We start from the raw sequence: 20090 nt of genomic DNA, 5'->3' as shown, positions 1-20090 counted from the left end.
AATATTTAGAACTTTTACAGGCCTGTTCAATACCTCGGCGGTCGATGGTAGATCTTCTGGGAAAGGATAAGACTACAGAAGATTGGTTTTCTTTGATGTCGGCTGAGGTAATTCTTTTTGGAATCAGAGGCTTTGGGTTTTGTACTACCCAGTGTTCAGGGAAAGTCAAGTCTTCCCATCGAATTGTTTGATGCTCAATTTTCTGATTTTTAGCATCAGTCATTATAACAACACTTGACTTTCAGTCTCGACTGGGTGTGTGGCGGATGGCTGGCCATAAAATATTTGTATGGCGAAAACAACCTTTGGTATGTATGGCGATATTATTTCTCTTCTGATGCATATTGAAACCAGTAGTTTGAATTTGAAGCTGTAAGATCTCATCAATGGTTTCATCGAAAACATATATAGAGAAATTCGGAAAACAGTCAAAATAGACTAGGCCATGTGAAAGTGGAGTAACTATTCCGCCAATCAAATAATCAGTATACTTGTTGTGTGTAAGGTCACGAACAGCAACCAACACAAAAGTATTTAACCCTTGATGTACTAAGGGACTGATTCCTACTCTTATGCATCTTAGATGCAAATATTTAGTGTTCAATCTTTAGTGTAATATGAGCATATATTTCTCCCCATGTATAAGATTCAAATGGCAATTGAAAGACTTCTTGTAGTCTGATGTAGTCTACAAACCTGGATGGGAGTGCTGCAAGATAAACTTGTTTCCATAACAAGTTTTTGGAGTCCTTAACTTCATATATCCTCTGCATCCAGTCTCTGTGGAAGTCTTCAAACTGAGACATTTTATGACATTTCAGGTTCATAAGAATGACTTCATTCTTATTTGCAATTTTTGTCTCACTGCCACACCAGTGTTCAAGGATCATTGATGTTAATGCTCCTATCATATTACTGATAGTGGTGCCATCTGGATTATGTATGACATCTCCATTTTCACCTTTTAATACTTCTTCTTCCATCTTTGCTATGAGTTTTGGAGATGACTCTATTTCCCACCACCTGAGAAGTGTACCTATGAAGCACTGTATGATTGTTCTGCAAGCATTAATCTCACTCTTTCCCCTTAGACACATAAGTTTGTATTAAGTGTACGTCATGTCTATGAGCTGTCTGATTTGTTCGACGCTCATGCTGTCAATGTTCCATTCTCTGTGAGAATCTGGGAAAAAGGTATGTGCTTCAGGGAGCTTACCTTTGCCTTCCAAGTCAGGGGCTGGATATGTACTGAACCTATGCTCGAGAGGTTCATAAATAGGAAAGATCTAAGTATCAGGATCTTTCTCTTCCTTTTTCTCTTCTTCTTCACCCTTGAATAAGGATGCAATGGTTATTTTCTCAGTAGTCTTAGGTTCTGAAGACTTGGTTACTTCCTTTGGAAATAGTGTTGGCAACCTGTTGACAGGCTTGACAGGATCCTGCATCTTTATATTTCTTTTGAAAAGAAAGGAGTTTGGAACTGGTTTTTCTACCTTTGACAAATTCATCTTTTCTACTTTATTTGTCAAACCAGTTATAAGATTTTTAGTTGAATCCAGATGATCAACTAGTTTATCTTCTACTCCTATTTTTGACAAGGATTCTTTAGTATATGAGTGAATAACAGTAGAATCATATTGTACATTATTCAAACATTTATTTACTTCATTTATTGATACTTGGACAATATCAATTTGTTCTTTGACTTCTGCTGCCTTAGCTATATTGATTTCTAGGCCTTTGATTGTTGTGTTTGTCCAATTTAACTGCTCACTTGCCTTTTGTATTCTGCCATCAATGCCTAAAGCATTGTCATCTTTCTGTACCATAGGAATGGCTTTGGCTGCATTTTGGTTTTCTCCAATAACAATTCCTTTAAATGGAGGAAATGTTGATGGAGTTTCTACTTTACTTCCATCCAATGCAATCCAAGCATGCTTATTAACTGAAGTAGTTGATGATGAACCAGTGAAAACATTAATTGGAGAAACATTATCTTTCCAGGAATAAAAAGATATCCATGAGTTATTAACTTCCATGAAATGCTTCCAATCTTCAGCTAATATCTTTTTCTCCTAAGGAGTATAAGTCTGATCAAATTCTTTTGCTTTGGGATTAGTAAATAAATCCCAATTAATCATTTCTTTCATCCATTTAGCATTGATTTCAAACTTTAAACACCCATCCATAAGAGAAAAGAATTTATGCATTTCCATTACAACAGGCTTTTTGCAATCATCAGGAACTGGATCAAATCTACATGCTGGTATAAGGCCATTTGCTTGCTCCAGATAACCTAGACCATATCTAGGCTTGGCTGGTCTCATAAGACTCATCATCTCAGTTAACCTTGGGTCTTCTCCTTCCAAAGTAATTATCTCATGCATCATGAGGACATGATCAGACTCCTGCTCATGTGGGAAAGGGATGTCTGAACATTTAGGATTGGGACATGGATTTACAGAGGTTGTTGGAGGAGTTGTGCCAGATCTGGGATTATGATTTACATGAATTGCAGTTTCAGCAAGCGTAAGCAAATTTACATTGTTTTGGCATTTTGGGCATTTAACTTTTAAAGAGGCAAAGTTAACAATCTGAGCAAATTCAAAGAGGGAAATGTGTTTACAGGAGGAAGAATTAGAACATGCAGTGTCTACAGTAGAAAGATCCCTGTAATATTTAGAACTTTTACAGGCTTGTTCAATACCTCGGCAGTCGATGGTAGATCTTCTGGGAAAGGATAATACTGCAGAAGATTGGGTTTCTTTAATGTCGACTGAGATAATTCTTTTTGGAATCAGAGGCTTTGGGTTTTGTACTACCCAGTGTTCAGGGAAAGTCAAGTCTTCCCATCGAATTGTTTGATGCTCAATTTTCTGATTTTTAGCATCAGTCATTATAACAACACTTGACTTTGGGTCTCGATTGGATGTGTGGTGGATCGCTGGCCATAAAGTATTTGTATGGTGAAAACAACCTTTGGTATGTATGGCGATATTATTTCTTTTCCGATGCATATTGAAACCAGTAGTTTGAATTTGAAGCTGTAAGATCTGATCAATGGTTTCATCGAAAACATAGATAAAGAAATTTGGAAGACAATCAAAATATAATGGGCCATGTGAAAGTGGAGCAACTATTCCGCCAATCAAAGAATCAGTATACTTGTTGTGTGTAAGGTCACGAACAGCAACCAACACAAAAGTATTTAACCCTTGATGTACTAAGGGACTGATTCCTACTCTTATGCATCCTAGATGCAAATATTTAGTGTTCAATCTTTTGGCCTCTGCCTGTAAAGCTTTGGGATTTAATAAAGGAATAGTCTGAATCACATTTGAGTTTTCTTGGATTTGACTAACAGACTCTTTTATGCTAATTCTAGTAACAACGTTTAAATGAAACATAGATATATCACTATAGACTTCTGAGGGAGCTATGATAGGTAATTCCCATCGGGTAGGTGACTAACTTTCTTCATATTCAAGTTCAGCTTGGTTCAAGACAAGACTCGAACTTGAAGCAAACATATCTCTCAGTGGGTTTTCTTCAGCCAAAGATTCTCTCTCTTCTAATTCACGGAATGAAACACATTTCTATATGAGTTCAAGAATAGACTGTCACAAGCTTGCTACTTGCTGTGTCTCTTCGATTATCTCTGATAGCCAACTACTGGTGAACTAGTGGCGAACGCAGCACAAACCTACTCAGAACTTTCATGCTCTCACGGCCTCAACAACGGCTCCCTTGCCTATCAACGACCTTGGCGTCCCTTATTTCCTTTGGCGAACCTCTGATGAACTTCAGATGAAAGCTCAAAGATAACTACTATCACAGCAAACAATGTAAATGCGCACGGTATTCAAATGCGGAAATGTGTACTCATATTATTTCAGAATGGATTTCAGGATTACAGAGAGATTCTTTATCAGAGATTGACTATCTTCGCATTTATCGGACTTTATGTTGTTCGCAAGGAACAAGCAATACCGAAGGCTACCTGGCGAAAGATAGGCTCTGCCTCAGAATATGACTGGACTCATATACAGACTCGAAGACTTCTAAAATGATCCGGCCACTTTAGGTTCTTACCAGTGCCGAGCACACTGATACGCAGGCTTCTCAGATCAGACTAACTCTCTAAGACACTCCAAGACTCGATGCCTCAACAATGAGCCTTACCCTCATTATATAGGAATGAGAGGGGACAAGCATTACTGTAGGTCATAAGTGGACTAACCAAAAAGTGGATCGAATCATTGCTTTTGGGTAATGCCAGGGCGACATCCACACAAAGATTCTAGTCCGGAAAAGCAAACATTACGGAAAATTTTTCGACAAAACAAAGTGGATGCTTAGTTGAATTGAGGCTTCTGTGATCCATAATAGTTGAAAGAATAACTTCGGCGTAAATCACATGTAGACAAACATTTGTCAACGCGTTTCGAACCAACTAGTGTGGATGCTTTTTAATCTATCAAAGCCCACGAGAAAAGACATGTCATGAATTATTTACATAGTGGAGGCTTTAGTACAGCAAAGCCCACGAGAAATCTGGTCACAATTAAGTCCTTGTGACTGGACATCATAATTACACAATGGATACTTTTATGGAAAGCCCATGTGAACTGTCAGAACACAGTCAGTTCTGGGAATCTATTTCTTTTATACAATAATTCATCCCAGGCTTTTGTATATATCCTACGGACGATCATAGGTTTACCCAAAACAATTTGATGTTTAATTTTAGTTAAAACTAACCACTCTAGATGCTCACGCATGTACTCTGGAGTGAATAGTTTACATCATGAAATGGGGACCATTCTTGATCTGCCATTTCTTTGACAGTTTTGTAGATGGGATGAAAGCATTCTACAATATTTTGTTCAAAACACAAATCACAATGCTTTCTGCAATATTCCGTATGGTATATAGGATCCATTGCAGTTCTATTTACACCATAGTCAATCCACCAATCTCTGAACCATTTGCATTGTTGATTCCTTTGGAAAATGCCTGTTGCATTGAATTTTAACTTTGTGTAGTGAGTTTCTACTTTGTCATCGACATTGAGAAAATCCCACCAAAGTTTTTTATAACCTGCAAAATCATACACAGTGTCAGGGAAAATAATTTTTGGATCACCTCTTGGCCAGAGTGCAGAGGGCTGGACTGGCCAGTGTCTTGGTTCATTCCAAGCAAGATCTCTTGTTCGATAGATACAAAAGTATCTTTCATGTATGCCCGTGCTTCGTCCTCCATGGTACCATATACCGGCAATATCATGGAAATTTTGTTGCAAAACTACTTCTGCAATACCGGCATCTCTTCTTGCTTTTTCGTAGACCATGTCATGGATCCACTTACTGCCTTTAGGATATACTTTCCATTCTGGCACAAGGTGCTGGATGTCAGTATGTGGTTGCAAGTTGGCGTCGAGTACTTTTGTATTTCTGAGCTGCCATGTGGGTTTCCAATTTCTTTTGTATTCTTCCCAGTCTTGATTATCTGGGATAGTGCGTAGGACTTCTTGCTTTTGATTTTGGTCCCACTCAGTAACTATCATCATGACATAATCTTGGGTCTCAAGATATTCCCTACTTAGAAAATCTGGAAGATTATTTTCTTTTGCTTTGATATGCTTAACCTTGAAATCAAAGTTGGCAAAAAGTGCTTGCCATCTGGCAAACTTTGCTTCTCCCGCTTCCTGATGTCTTTTGTCAGGACTTTTTGTAAAGCTGATGCATCAGTCCTTAACAAAAACGATTTATTAATGAGGTAGAGTTCAAACTTACTGATACAATTCCAGGCTGCTTTGACCTCTTTTTCTATCGTGGAGTAATTTTGTTCAGCCGGATTCCATAGTCCTAATGCGAACTGAACAATCTGTTCAGTATCTCCATTCTTCTGCTTTAATATGCCACCCTATCCAATGTTGCTTGCATCTGTTTCCACATTTTTAAATGCAAGATCATCAGCAACATATAAAATCGCAGTGTCTTTACCTTGGCCTTAATATTTTGTACTGCCTTCGTATGGACTTCTGTCCATTCTGAGGGATTTTTCTTCAACCTTTTATTCAGTATCCTTCTATCATTTGCACAATCTTGGTAGAAGTTACTGACGTAATTGAAGCATCCCAAAAACCTTTGCAATTGATTTTTATTTGTTATGACATCAGAGAATTTATCTGCAAACTCTAGTGCATGCTTCTGTAATGAAATGTGTCCATTGGAGATTGTATGCCCTAGAAATCTGACAGTGGTCTGAAAGACCTCTATCTTTTTCTTACTGAGCACAAGACCGTTTTGCTTAACCAAATTTTTGAAGATATTTACATGCTTAAAGTGATCTTGAATATTTTTAGAAAATATTAACATATCATCTATGTACACAATAAGCCAATCAAAGTATGGCTTAAAAATCTTATCCATTACCTTTTGGAACTTGGATGGCACATTCTTCAATCCAAAAGGCATCACGTTCCACTCGTAGTGGCTTGCTAGTATGTTGAAAGCAATTTTGAATTTGTCTTTCTCTGATATGGCGACCTGCCAGAATCCTGCCTTCAAGTCAAATTTGGAGAAAATCTTGGCTCCTGCTATTCTTCTAATTAGATCACCTTTGTGTGGTATAGGATATGTGTCATCTGCGAGAACTGAATTCAGAGGTTTGAAATTTATCACTAGTCATGGAATTCTTCTGATCTGTTTGGCTCTCTTATTAACATAGAAGCCATAACAATTCCAGGGACTGTCTGATTCCCTGATAAGCTTTTTGTCGAGGAGATGCTTGATCTCTTTTTCGCAGAGATGTCTGTATTTTTTACTCATAGGGATTGCTCTGCTCTTACAAGGTTTACCAGTATAACCTTCTTTGTAAGGGAGCTCAATTGTATGCTGCTTCCTATGCCAAAATGCATTAGGCTCTTCTGAGCAACATTCTTCTTCAATTTGCCTTCTCAAATCCTCAATCTTGCTTTTCACCTGAGGATGTTTGAGCTGCTCTTCAATCCTGAGAGTGGATTTCAGATCCTTTAGATCTGACAATCTTGCTTCAGCTTTTTCCAAATTCTGCACAGTTTGGACCATTGTGGAGATTCTCTGATTTGAAATATATGGCAATTCAATTTTCTTTCTGGTTCCTTTTGATGTGGGAACTAATATGAAATATCCAACCTTTCCATTTTTCAGCCTTATGGAGCCATGAGGCTCTACTGCTGCTAAGAAAACATTTCCAAGGATGCAATCAACAGGAATATCTGCAACTGCAAATTTTAAATTAATGCAGTGATGTTCAAAGCATAAAGATGCTTTGGGTACTTCATATTTAAGCATTTTGTTGCCTAGACCCACCACTTTTCTTTCTGCAGCAATCCAGTATCTTGCTGGAATGGTCTTGATATTGAGAATATTTATATCTGCTCCTGAATCAAGAAGAGCAATTAATTCAAACATTTCTCCTTTAATGCAGATATTTACTTTGATATGATGCTGCTGATAAGAGATGGTCAGAAGCCTCATCTCTTTGAATCCAAAATTTGGATCTTTGAATCCCATCACAACTTCAATTTGTTGATGACTGCTATGCTGAGCAATATCCCATGGTTGGTCTTCGTTTTCTTCTTTTTCTTTATTATTCTCATGTTTGCCCTTCTTTAATTCTGAAACTTGGGACTTTAGAGCAGAAATTTCTTACTTGATGTTATGAATCTTGCAACTCACTTCTCCCAGAGTGAGAGATCTTACTCTTTCAGGTTTTTCTTGATGCTTTTGAAATGATTTAGTATTTCTTTCAAATGAAGCATCAATAAACAAAGATTTCTTACCTGAATCTTTTGAAGCTCTAGTTTTGAGTTGGTCCATGAATGCTTCAGTCAGACGATTCTTCATCTCACCGTCTTCCATGGCGCGGATCTGAGATAAAATCTTTATCTCATCTTCTTCAGTTGCAGCCATTAAAACTTTTTCTTTTGCAGGACGGGAGATTTCTTCAGCTTCACTGGATTCACTAAAGAATTCTGAAGCAGATTCATAGTGAATTTGGCAGGCACATTCTTCAGATTCAAAACAACAACATTTTGAAGAATTAGAATCTGAACATCGTTGTATGTGAGCTTGCATTTCTTCTGCAGAAGAAGAACTGAAAGAATTATAAGATGATTCTTCAATCTGGTGCTGCTGAGCTATTTCTCTGATTACAACATTGGGACAACGCTCTGTCTTATGAGTATGGGAACCACACTTCATGCATTGCATTGGTCCCTTTCCTTCCTGCTTCACTTGTTTTCTTCTTTGAACAAAAGTCTGAGATTTCTTGCCTCTGTTCTTCTTTGAATCTTCTCCTTCTGGACATTTGGATGAGGTATGTTCAGTCTGACCACATAGCCAACATGTAAGGCTATTCCATTTTTCTTGTTTTGAAGTATGCAAATGAATATCTGAAGGTCTGTAATAATGCGTCCTAGGGATATATTTATAATATCCCTTTTTAGCTCTGGAGGTTTGGCCTCGAGACTGTTTGGGATATTTTCTTCTGTCCTTTGGATATTTTCTGCGATCTTTGTAAAATCTTTCTTTACATTCCTTCTTTGCTCTTTTCTTTTCTTTCCTTCTTTTTACCAAAGGATCATCTGCTGTAAGTCCATATTTACTGCAAATGGACTTTTTGTCTGGAAATCTGGAAAGTTTTTCCAGAGATTTATTGACTTTGGAGCTGGTACAAAGACTTACCAAGGTCTTTGTAATATGAGCATATATTTCTCCCCATGTATAAGATTCAAATGGCAATTGAAAGACTTCTTGTAGTCTGATGTAGTCTACAAACCTGAATTGGAGTGTTGCAAGATAAACTTGTTTCCATAACAAGTTTTTGGAGTCCTTAACTTCATATATCCTTTGCATCCAGTCTTTGTGGAAGTCTTCAAACTGAGACATTTTATGACATTTCAGGTTCACAAGAATGACTTCATTCTTATTTGCAATTTCTGTCTCACTGCCACACCAGTGTTCAAGGATCATTGATGTTAATGCTCCTATCATATTACTGATAGTGGTGCCATGTGGATTATGTATGACATCTCCGTTTTCATCTTTTAATACTTCTTCTTCCATCTTTGCTATGAGTTTTGGAGATGACTCTGTTTCCCACCACTTGAGAAGTGTACCTGTGAAGCACTGTATGATTGTTCTGCAAGCATCAATCTCACTCTTTCCCCTTAGACACATAAGTTTGTATTCAGTGTACATCATGTCTATGAGCTGTCTGATTTGTCTGATGCTCATGCTGTCAATGTTCCATTCTCTGTGAGAATCTGGGAAAAAGGTATGTGCTTCAAGGAGCTTAGCTTTGCCTTCCAGGTGAGGTGCTGGATATGTACTGAACCTATGCTCGAGAGGTTCATAAATAGGAAAGATCTAAGTATCAGGATCTTTCTCTTCCTTTTTCTCTTCTTCACCCTTGAATAAGGATGCAATGGTTATTTTCTCAGTAGCCTCAGATTCTGAAGACGTGGCTACTTCCTTTGGAAAAAGTGTTGGGAACCTGTTGACAGGCTTGACAAGATCCTGCATCTTTATATTTCTTTTGAAAAGAAAGGAGTTAGGAACTGTTTTTTCTACCTTTGACAAATTCATCTTTTCTACTTTATTTGTCAAACTAGCTATAAGATTTTTAGTTGAGTCCAGATGATCAACTAGTTTATCTTCTACTCCTATTTTTGACAAGGATTCTTTAGTATATGAGCGAATAACAACAGAATCATACTGTACATTATTCAAACACTTATTTACTTCATTTATTGATACTTGGACAGTATCAATTTGTTCTTTGACTTCTGCTGCCTTAGCTATATTGATTTCTAGGCCTTTGATTGCTGTGTTTGTCCAATTTAACTGCTCACTTGCCTTTTGTATCCTGCCATCAATGCCTAAGACATTGTCATCTTTCTGCACCATAGGAATGGCTTTGGCTGCATTTTGGTTTTCTCCAATAACAATTCCTTTAAATGGAGAAAATGTTGATGGAGTTTCTACTTTACTTCCATCCAATGTAGTCCAAGCATGCTTATTAACTAAAGTAGTTGATGATGAACTAGTGAAAACATTAATTGGAGAAACATTATCTTTCCAAGAATAAAAAGATATCCATGAGTTATTAACTTCCATGAAATGCTTCCAATCTTCAGCTAATTTCTTTTTCTCCTGAGGAGTATAAGTCTGATCAAATTCTTTTGCTTGGGGATTAGTAAATAAATCCCAATTAAGCATTTCTTTCATCCATTTAGCACTGATTTCAGACTTTAAACACCCATCCATAAGAGAAAAGAATTTATGCATTTCCATTACAGCAGGCTTTTTGCAATCATCAGGAACTGGATCAAATCTACATGCTGGTATAAGGTCATTTTCTTGCTCCAGATAACCTAGACCATATCTAGGCTTGGTTGGTCTCATTAGACTCATCATCTCAGTTAACCTTGGGTCTTCTCCTTCCAAAGTAATTATCTCATGCATCATGAGGACATGATCAGACTCCTGTTCATGTGGGAAAGGGATGTCTGAACATTTAGGATTGGGACATGGATTTACAAAGGTTGTTGGAGGAGTTGTGCCAGATATGGGATTATGATTTACATGGATTGCAGTTTCAGCAAGCGTAAGCAAATTTACATTGTTTTGGCATTCTGGGCATTTAACTTCTAAAGAGGCAAAGTTAACAATCTGAGCAAATTCAAAAAGGGAAATGTGTTTACAGGAGGAAGAACTAGAACATGCAGTATCTACAGTAGAAGGATCCCTGTAATATTTAGAACTTTTACAGGCTTGTTCAATACCTCGGCGTTCGATGGTAGATCTTCTGGAAAAGGATAAGACTGCGGAAGATTGGGTTTTTTTGATGTCGGCTGAGGTAATTCTTTTTGGAATCAGAGGCTTTGGGTTTTGTACTACCCAGTTTTCAAGGAAAGTCAAGTCTTCCCATCAAATTGTTTGATGCTCAATTTTTTGATTTTTAGCATCAGTCATTATAACAACACTTGACTTTGAGTCTCAACTGGGTGTGTGGCGGATGGCTGGCCATAAAGTATTTGTATGGCGAAAACAACCTTTGGTATGTATGGCGATATTATTTCTCTTCTGATGCATATTGAAACCTGTAGTTTGAATTTGAAGATGTAAGATCTGATCAATGGTTTCATCGAAAACATAGATAGAGAAATTCGGAAAACAGTCAAAATAGACTGGGCCATGTGAAAGTGGAGCAACTATTCCGCCAATCAAAGAATCAATATACTTGTTGTGTGTAAGGTCACGAACAACAGCCAACACAAAAGTATTTAACCCTTGATGTACTAAGGGACTGATTCCTACTCTTATGCATCCTAGATGCAAATATTTAGTGTTCAATCTTTTGGCCTCTGCCTGTAAAGCTTTGGGATTTAATAAAGGAATAGTCTGAATCACATCTGAGTTTTCTTGGATTTGACTAACAGACTCTTTTATGCTGATTCTAGTAACAACTTTTAAATGAAACATAGATATATCACTATAGACTTCTGAGGGAGCTATGACAGGTAATTCCCATCGGGCAGATGGCTGACTTTCTTCATACTCAAGTTCAGCTTGGTTTAAGACACGACTCGAACTTGAAGCAAACATATCTCTCAGTGGATTTTCTTTAGCCAAAGATTCTCTCTCTTCTAATTCACGGAATGAAACAAATTTCTGGAATGAATCCATTCTATATGAGTTTAAGAATAGAATACCGACCTTAAGAATAGAATACCTATTGAACTAACCTATGTAATTATGTATAAGTCTAGTTTAAATGTTTTCATATATATCACTCTAGTGTAAATGTTTACTCATCAATTTGTTTTAGTCATACTAGAATTTTTTTTTTAATCATCAATTTGTTTTAGTCATATTAGAATTTTGGTTTTAATTAATTTGTTTCGATCATGGCAGCAATGACCAGGGAAATCATACCAATGGTAGTGGCGTAGCAAAAATAAAGTTAGTAGTGAGCATCCCTCCTTGAGTAAAGTTAACAGTGGGCATCAGATGTCTAACAAAAATATTACATATCGTTTGTTTGTTATATGATATTGACATATTATAATGGTGGATTGTGTAAGAAAATAAAATAAAATTTTATTATTATAAATCAAACAGAAATATATGTGTTTATATTAAATTTTTAGAAGTTTTTGTTGGGGTTGGATTTTATGCACTTGGGCTTATTTGAGAGTGATGTCCACACTAAAGATGTCTCTCGATGTGGGTCACCGAGGCATCCAAACTAACCAAACAAGAGTGTTGGTGTCTTTGAATCTACTGGATGTTGTTGAAGTGGGCTATAATTTCATTATGATCTTCATGTTTTTCTTTGAGGATACGGCCCTACAAAGTTTTCATTTCCCAGTGAAGAGTGATGGAATGGAGATAATGGCTGCCATGCCCCCTGGTATGGTCAGTGTCAAGAACCCAGCTTGTATTTCAAAATTTGAAAGGGCATGTCAATCTATAATAGTCAAGGCTTCAAGGTGTGAATTTCCTCTTGAACTTTAGGAGTAACATGGAGGTAAACTTTAGTGGTTGATGAAGCTTGGGTCTCGGTTTTGGGTCTTCCCAAAGAACTATGACCCCCAAATCCACACCTTGGGTGCATTCTTTGCCTTTGCATGATGCCTAGTAAGGAATCGAACTAAGCATTAGGGGCTCCCGAATAAGGTTGTAGGGAAATGGAGAGGCTATGTGGAGGTTGAAGTGCAGTAGATTGAAGGGGAGGGCACTATAACCGATCTAACTAGAGGAGCTAGGATTGAAGCAACATGAAAGATAAAGGGAAAGGGAAAGAGCTTTGAATGAAGGAGAGAACCGAAGGGATGAAAGAAACAATAAAAATTATCGAGAAATTAGCCTCAGTGATGCAACGTAGATTCCTAAGCTCAAGAATAAAAAAATATCAATCAAAGTTTAAGGCCAATGGATATTTTACCAAGTTGGGAGCTACATGCGTGCTCCATTCATCGTTCATTGGTTCCTAGCTATGACACCCTCATTGGAGTTTGTTCAATATCCTCACTTGTGCCCCAAAGACCAGAAACGGGCAACAAATTTTCCAAGCAACAAAGTAGTAAGAGAAAGGAGGCCCAGACCAAGAGGGTTAAGGCCTTCCTTCACTGGATCACCAAAGAGCCAAATGTTGAGGGCGGGAAATCTCACCTGCAACTTGGCAAGAAAGCAGTTGTGGAAAAATGGCATAACAGGCTCGAACAAAGTAGGAAAACGCAGAGGACATGAGGGTTACCATATTAATTCATTGTGATGTCATGGCTCGTAACATGTTTGACTGCATTGGGGGAGTTGGCCACGTCATCCCCTTCCTTAACACCTTGAGAGGCTGCAAGGTAGTGGGTATTTCCTAGCCCAACACTCCCTCTACTAGTTCAATTTCCAACACCCCATTGGGGTATATTAGAATTTGTTTGAATTGTAAATTTGAATTTGTCTCAAGCGTGGATGGCATAAGGATGCCTAGTCTTGGCTCGACCATTGGGGGATAAAGGAGGAGATCATCTTGGGGAATAAGGATAACATTAAAAATATTATTACCTCTAAATTTAAGGATAAATCGTGGGATGATAAGGAGCTAGAGGAAAAAGGAAGCTAAGGTATTATAAAGAGACGATCAACCCTACCTTTGCTAACCAGAATTATCACTCTATCGTGATGAGTACTAAGAAGAAAATGAACATTGCAAGGATAAGAACTAATTCTCATAAGCTTCGAAGTGAAACCGAGGGTTGGTCTATTCCCAAGGCATCCTCTACCAAAGAATATGTTACCTTAAATACTAAGAGGATTTAAAATGAAAAACATTCTCTTAGTTACCAGACTCTTACTCACATTTGTTCTCATTTACAAAACATTTGCCACAATTCCAACATTCTTGACATTGATAAGTCACCAAAATTATATGACCTTGGAGAATTTCTCTCCCTTATTTTTTATCGGAAACATAAAATATTAAAGAGTAACAATTTAATCTTTTACTTTTTAAAAATTTGATAGTTTGCATTAGTTTTATTGGAAATTAATCATCATAATCATAAAATTTAAATATTGAAAATTCTTACTTAATTTAAAATATATTTATAATACTGAATTATATTTATAATTATAACTATAGATTTTTTTAATTAATTTAGTTGTATTATAAATTTAAACTATTACATTTATAAAATCTAAATATTCACCATTTTAATTTATTTATACATTCCTAAATATAATAGAAACAATTTTACCAAAAATTATGTTATCCCATTTTAAAAAAATGCAAAACCTAAAACATTTAGGTTCCATCCATATAAATCTTTTACCATTTTTTTCAATCACTTTTCTTTCAACATTTTAATGTTTAATGCATCCCGAGTTAAATAAATTTACTTAAGTAAACACATTGCACTTTATCAAAACAGTTAGCCCAATTAAGAGAAGTTACAACCCAGACATTACATTATATTTATCATAGGATATATATTGCAATCAATGCACTGCTGAGTGCTTATTTGACTGATATGGTAAGTCTAACGAGATTGTTTTTGACTTTTGACTGATATGGTAAGTCTAACGAGATTGTTTTTTGCCCAGTCAAATTTTGAAAGTCATGAAAATTTAGAAAATTATGGAAATTTTAGTTATATTTTGAAAAAAATTGGTAGGGATTTTTGAAATTAAATTATAATTGTTAAATTCTAAGATTTTACATATTTTAGAGATTTTGATAGTGTTAAATCTATTTTCACTATAAAAACATAATTCAAACACTATCTCAACAAAAAAAAATTGAAAAAAATTACCCAAATTCCAACCACTTTTAACCATATAAAACAACTCCGTCCTTATCAAGTAACATATCAAGGTGGGGTTTATGGATTGCCAAACACTGTCTGGAGAATTTATTCAAACTTGAATGTAAAGTGGGGTTTTACCGAAACTTACCATACAAAGGGCAAACGTAGACGCGAACCCTCACAGGTATGGTCATCTTGACTGTGCGATTTTCCCCTAATAGCATGCCATCTAAGGGTTTCTCCACTCCGCGCCTTCGTCACTGCTTGAACCTTTGCCGCAGCCATGACTTGCTTCAGGACATACAACCTGGAATGTGGTATGCTCATCTTTACTGTGCCTGATACACGATTTTCCCCAATATAATCTGTCATCCGAGGGTTTCTTCCTTCCGCATCACTACTTGGACCTTTGCGGTAGCCATGACTTCTTCCCGAGATATAATATGCGAATGCGATCGTTGGCCCAAATGGCCAAGAAGGGTCTGGATTCCTGAAAAGGGTACTGTAGAAGTTTGTCTGACTGTTTTTTAAGTACAGCTATTATTTTGCAGATTGATTTATCATTTTTATGTCAGAAAAACTCATAAGATTTTCATCCTGTTAATTTTGGATTTGGATTATTAATTTTTTTTTTTTTACTTTAAAAAACACTAACAATTTCAGCTTGTGAAAGATACAAATAATATGAAAGCAAGTTTCATTTTTTTAATTATATGGTGAATCGGTAACTGCCAGGCCTAATCTATGGGAGACCAAGGATCAAACTTCATAGCTGCCACTATAACACCAAGAGCATAACCAACCACCTGCAAGTCGGGTATGGGAAAGGGGAATCCGCCCCTCTAGCTGCACCACAGCAGGTCATTGTACTCAATGAGATTTGAATTTCGGTTTGCCTAAGCTTCACATGTGACTTACCATCAAACCACACATCACTGTACAGACTTTTATTAACTCAGACTTTTAAAATTTTAGTATTTAAATCAATTTATAATAGTCTTATAATCCCACAGCTATAACCCTCAACCCAAAAAACAATTTTAAAAATATAAATATTAACTTAAAAATAATTATAGATTAATAAGATTAAGTATTTATATCACAAAATAGCTTTTTATTAAAATAATTACAAACATTAAATTAAAAACAAACCCTTTAATATTCAAAATAGAAATTTTATGTGGCTATGGCCTTAAAATAAGGGTTCGAATCTTATGCTACTATGCTGTAGCTAAGTGAACTCGAAAATCCAAAAATCTTACTAAACTTTAAAATATATATAATAAAACCAAAAAAACCTAAACAAATAATGCATATGAATAGAGGGAAAAAAATATTAAACTCCATATATATCGAATTTTGAAAACCTGCATACAGATTTTAAAGCATGAAAAATCCATTTCATTATACCTGCAATGGTAGAGCATCCATGTCGGCACGAAGTGCAACAACTGGAGCAGCGCCCGATCCGATTGTGGCAACCACACCCGTCCGCGCAAAGGGCCAATCGTAATGCACTCCCATCGCATCCAGCTCATCTCTCATTAGTTTGCTAGTATTGAATTCCTCGAACTTCAGCTCTGGATTTCTGTGAATCGTCCTCCTTAATAACTTCAACCACTCAAACATTGCTTCCTCTTTAGCATCTTTCAGAAGCTCCATTGCTTCTGCAATGGTGCTCTCTTTGATTGGAGTGGCCATTTCTGGTGAGATCAGAATCTACACCCTGAGATCTGTTAAGGAAATGGCATGAGTGCTTACGAATATATTGCATGAAAATGGCATCCATATATATATATATTCCAGGAGACCCGCTGAAGAAGCATTATATTATAATATAATGCAACCATACGTTACTTATATATATATATTTGTGTGTTAATCATGTGGAATTCGAACTTCTATGGATAAGAACCAGTCAGACCATTAACCACTCACCATCAAAATCTGCAATGACATAAATTCAAAAAGCTGCCCAGTAATATTTATTTACTGGATAGATGAAAATGAAACGGACCGCATTTGATGTGAGAGTTAATTACGCCTTAAGGCACGGCAGCGGCTAACCAGCTTGCCATGGGGCATTAAATGCTCGGGGAGATGCAGGTTGGATAGCTCGTTAACACGCGAATTTGGAAACTGGGCACTAAATAAAAAATGTGAATTCGCGTGTTAGCGGGCTATCCAGCCTGCATCTCCCGGGGCATTTAATGCCCTATGGCAGGCTGGTTAGCCGCTGCCACTACTCACAGGAATCCTGTACCTTTATACTATGGTATTCGGAAAGGGAAGTTTCTATTTCCACCTCTATAGCATTATAAGACGCGCTCACTCTCTGAATGATAGCACGTGAACAAATGAATGGAGCGTGGAGGAAAGGGAAGTTTCTATTTCCACCTCTATAGCATTAGACATGCGAGGGAAATAGCGCTCACTTTTGAATGTGAACAAATGAATGGAGCGTGGAGGAAGGGAAGTTTCTATTTCCACCTCTATAGCATTATAAGACATGCGAGGGAAATAGCGCTCACTCTCTGAATGATAGCACGTGAACAAATGAATGGAGCGTGGAGGAAAGGGAAGTTTCTATTTCCACCTCTATAGCATTATAAGACATGCGAGGGAAATAGCGCTCACTCTCTTAATGATAGCACGTGAACAAATGAATGGAGCGTGGAGAGAGAGGGCAAGCATTATTTACCTCACATGTCAAAAGACATTTATAATGCTATAGAAGTGGAAATAGAAATTGCCAACTTCGAAAAACGTTCGGATTTAATGGTTAAATCGTTGAACACCTTCGGCAATTCGGTGTCCATGACCGACGGGTAGTATTTACTGATTTTTGCAATCGGTAGTTTACGGGCTAAGAACCCTCAGCCCATCGGTAAGCGTAGGATTTTCCAATATTTATTGAAGGCTATTGCAGAGCACGGTCACGAGAACCTGATTTTTTTGTGTGTTTTTTTCGTTGCGTGTCTGTATAGCAGGCAAATATAAAAAACATCATGCAGTGGGTTGATGATGAGTCTATTGTCTTTTTCGAAAAAGTACCGAGTCCATTTTAAACTGTGTATGGCGTTGTTTACAGATGTCATAAATTTGATTGAAATTTTTTTTATTGTAATTTGGTATTTTTTTTTTAATTAACTATAAAAAATTTATTGTAATTCGCTATTTTTTATTTTTTTAATTAATTATAAAAATGTTTGAATTTTTTATAGTAAAAATAAATTTAATATTATAAAAAAAAATTATTCAAAATCCTAAAATTTAACAACTATCAAATCTCTCAAAATTTCTGACAAATTTTAACAAGAATCATATTGGAATTTCCTCTCTTCCGAGTTTGTGATGTCTATAAACTACTCTTTTGTTTTCATAACATCAACAATAAAAACAATATACACCCTGGACCCACAGCAGTCTATGACTGAGACAACACACGTTTTACCAAAACGTAATGAATCAATGTTTAGCTGTAAAAGCAATATAGGCCCTGGACTAACAGCAGTGTAATTATTACATACACTATGAGTTTTACCATGAATCTATCTTTAACATAGATTATGGTGTTTAATATTTGCATTAAAAGTAATATATATTTTGGATTTATAGTAATTTAATTATTTTTTTAACTTACCACATATATGCAATACACTTTTTATAAAGAACGCAGATAAATCTAATTATGGCTACATGTTTTAAGACACATTGGATAAGTACCATCATTTATTTTATAATTATGACGACATGTTTTAAGACACATTTGGATAAGTATCATCATTTATTTTATAATATTAAGGTGCATTTTATCATTGTGGTTGGGTAACAAACTCTTATGATATGAGAAATAAAGTTATTTGAGATGAATAGTTGGGAGAAATTTCTAGCTCCCTGTGTTCTCACTTCTGGTTCTTTAATGTTTATTTGTATGTGGATATGTTAAAGCTAACGATTAATATCAGAGTCTGTTGCATCTGAATTGAATTGAGAAGGCACTAACAATTGATATCAAAGCTTGTTGAATTTGAATTGAATTGAGAAGGAGATGTGTAGTGACTCTGAATTGAAGGAGTATGCAGTAAATATTGATTATTGGACTGGTATGTTGAATAAGAGTTTGGGAATGGATCCTGAATTTCAAACATGTGATGGAGAATTGATGTTGTAGCACTAGAGAGGTATGAGATGTATATTTTTTTAAATTTTTAATTGAAAAATAAGGAGGAATCTAATTTTTCATAATTTTTATTTTAGCAGATATAAGTAAAATTTTAATTCAATTTTGATGGATAACTTTACACATCATACTGAATTATAGAATGAGTCTCTCCACGTATTATACTGGGCTATAAAATGAGTTTCTACATAATGAGTATGAATAAACTTACCAAATGTGTATCTCACCAAAGTAATGGCCTCATATTTGGCTGCAACAAAGATATCCTGCAGGTCCCACTGTGGCAGCTAGATCCCTGATGGCTCGCCCACTGTGAAAATGCAATCAATAGAAAGAAAATTCCAAACTGGAAGTCTTGGTTCCTGTCTTGTGAGTCCAATACATTCTGTAGTACCTCATTGGTGAGGTACCTTAGCCAGTTCAGCTTAACGCGATTCACGCATACAATAGCAACATTAACGACTTGTTTCAAGCATTCTCCCTTCCTGTAGGTTTGCAACACCCAGGTAGATAACAACTGCACTGCCATGCTAACCAATAGATGGTTGATAGAGGCTATGTCATAACCCTGGTCCTTTTTCTTTATGCCATATTTAAGGCATGGGTCCATCTATTCATTCACAACACCTCCAACTTTCTGTCCAACCACCCCATATTTTGGTTTCGTGGGCCGAACCATGAACACATTCACAACATCCTGTCCATCTATAAAAAACCCAATAATGGCATGGATCACCTTGTCATTGATGGGGATCTTTCGATCTAACCAAATCCCTCTAGAATGCACCCGCGATAGCAGTAGCCTTACACACTTTCGCACCACTAATGAATTACCAAAACATGAGGCATACGACAAGCTCAGAACGCCAAACTTTAGCAATATCTAGATGACTTTCGTATCCTAGTTTGCTCCCCCTCCATTCCATTTATTGGTCCAGTGCAAATTCAGGGAAGACCACATAGTTGTGGATATGATAATCCACCAAGAAAACCTACTCGACATAGCCTTTCAGGTTTTCTTCCTTATTCACATGCACTCATGAGTCCAAT

General features: G+C 36.5%; 1 protein-coding gene across 1 annotated transcript in view; it reads right to left on the bottom strand.

The window, feature by feature from the left end:
• LOC149194942 (IAA-amino acid hydrolase ILR1-like 7) overlaps positions 1-16691 on the bottom strand; it is a 92320-nt gene extending 75629 nt beyond the window's left edge. The window contains 1 exon segment of the mRNA XM_089405187.1: positions 16268-16691. Within this exon segment, the coding sequence (XP_089261313.1) occupies positions 16268-16558 (291 nt within the window). The 5' untranslated portion in view covers positions 16559-16691.
• Positions 16692-20090: the final 3399 nt, after the last annotated feature.

This window comes from Pinus tabuliformis, chromosome 2_2 (genome assembly GCF_031772625.1).
Source record: "Pinus tabuliformis cultivar Carrire ecotype Pingquan chromosome 2_2, CPIR1, whole genome shotgun sequence".
Lineage (NCBI taxonomy): Eukaryota > Viridiplantae > Streptophyta > Pinopsida > Pinales > Pinaceae > Pinus > Pinus tabuliformis.
The sequence above is the reverse complement of the archived record's forward strand: the minus strand, read 5'-3'. Positions and strand labels throughout refer to the sequence as shown.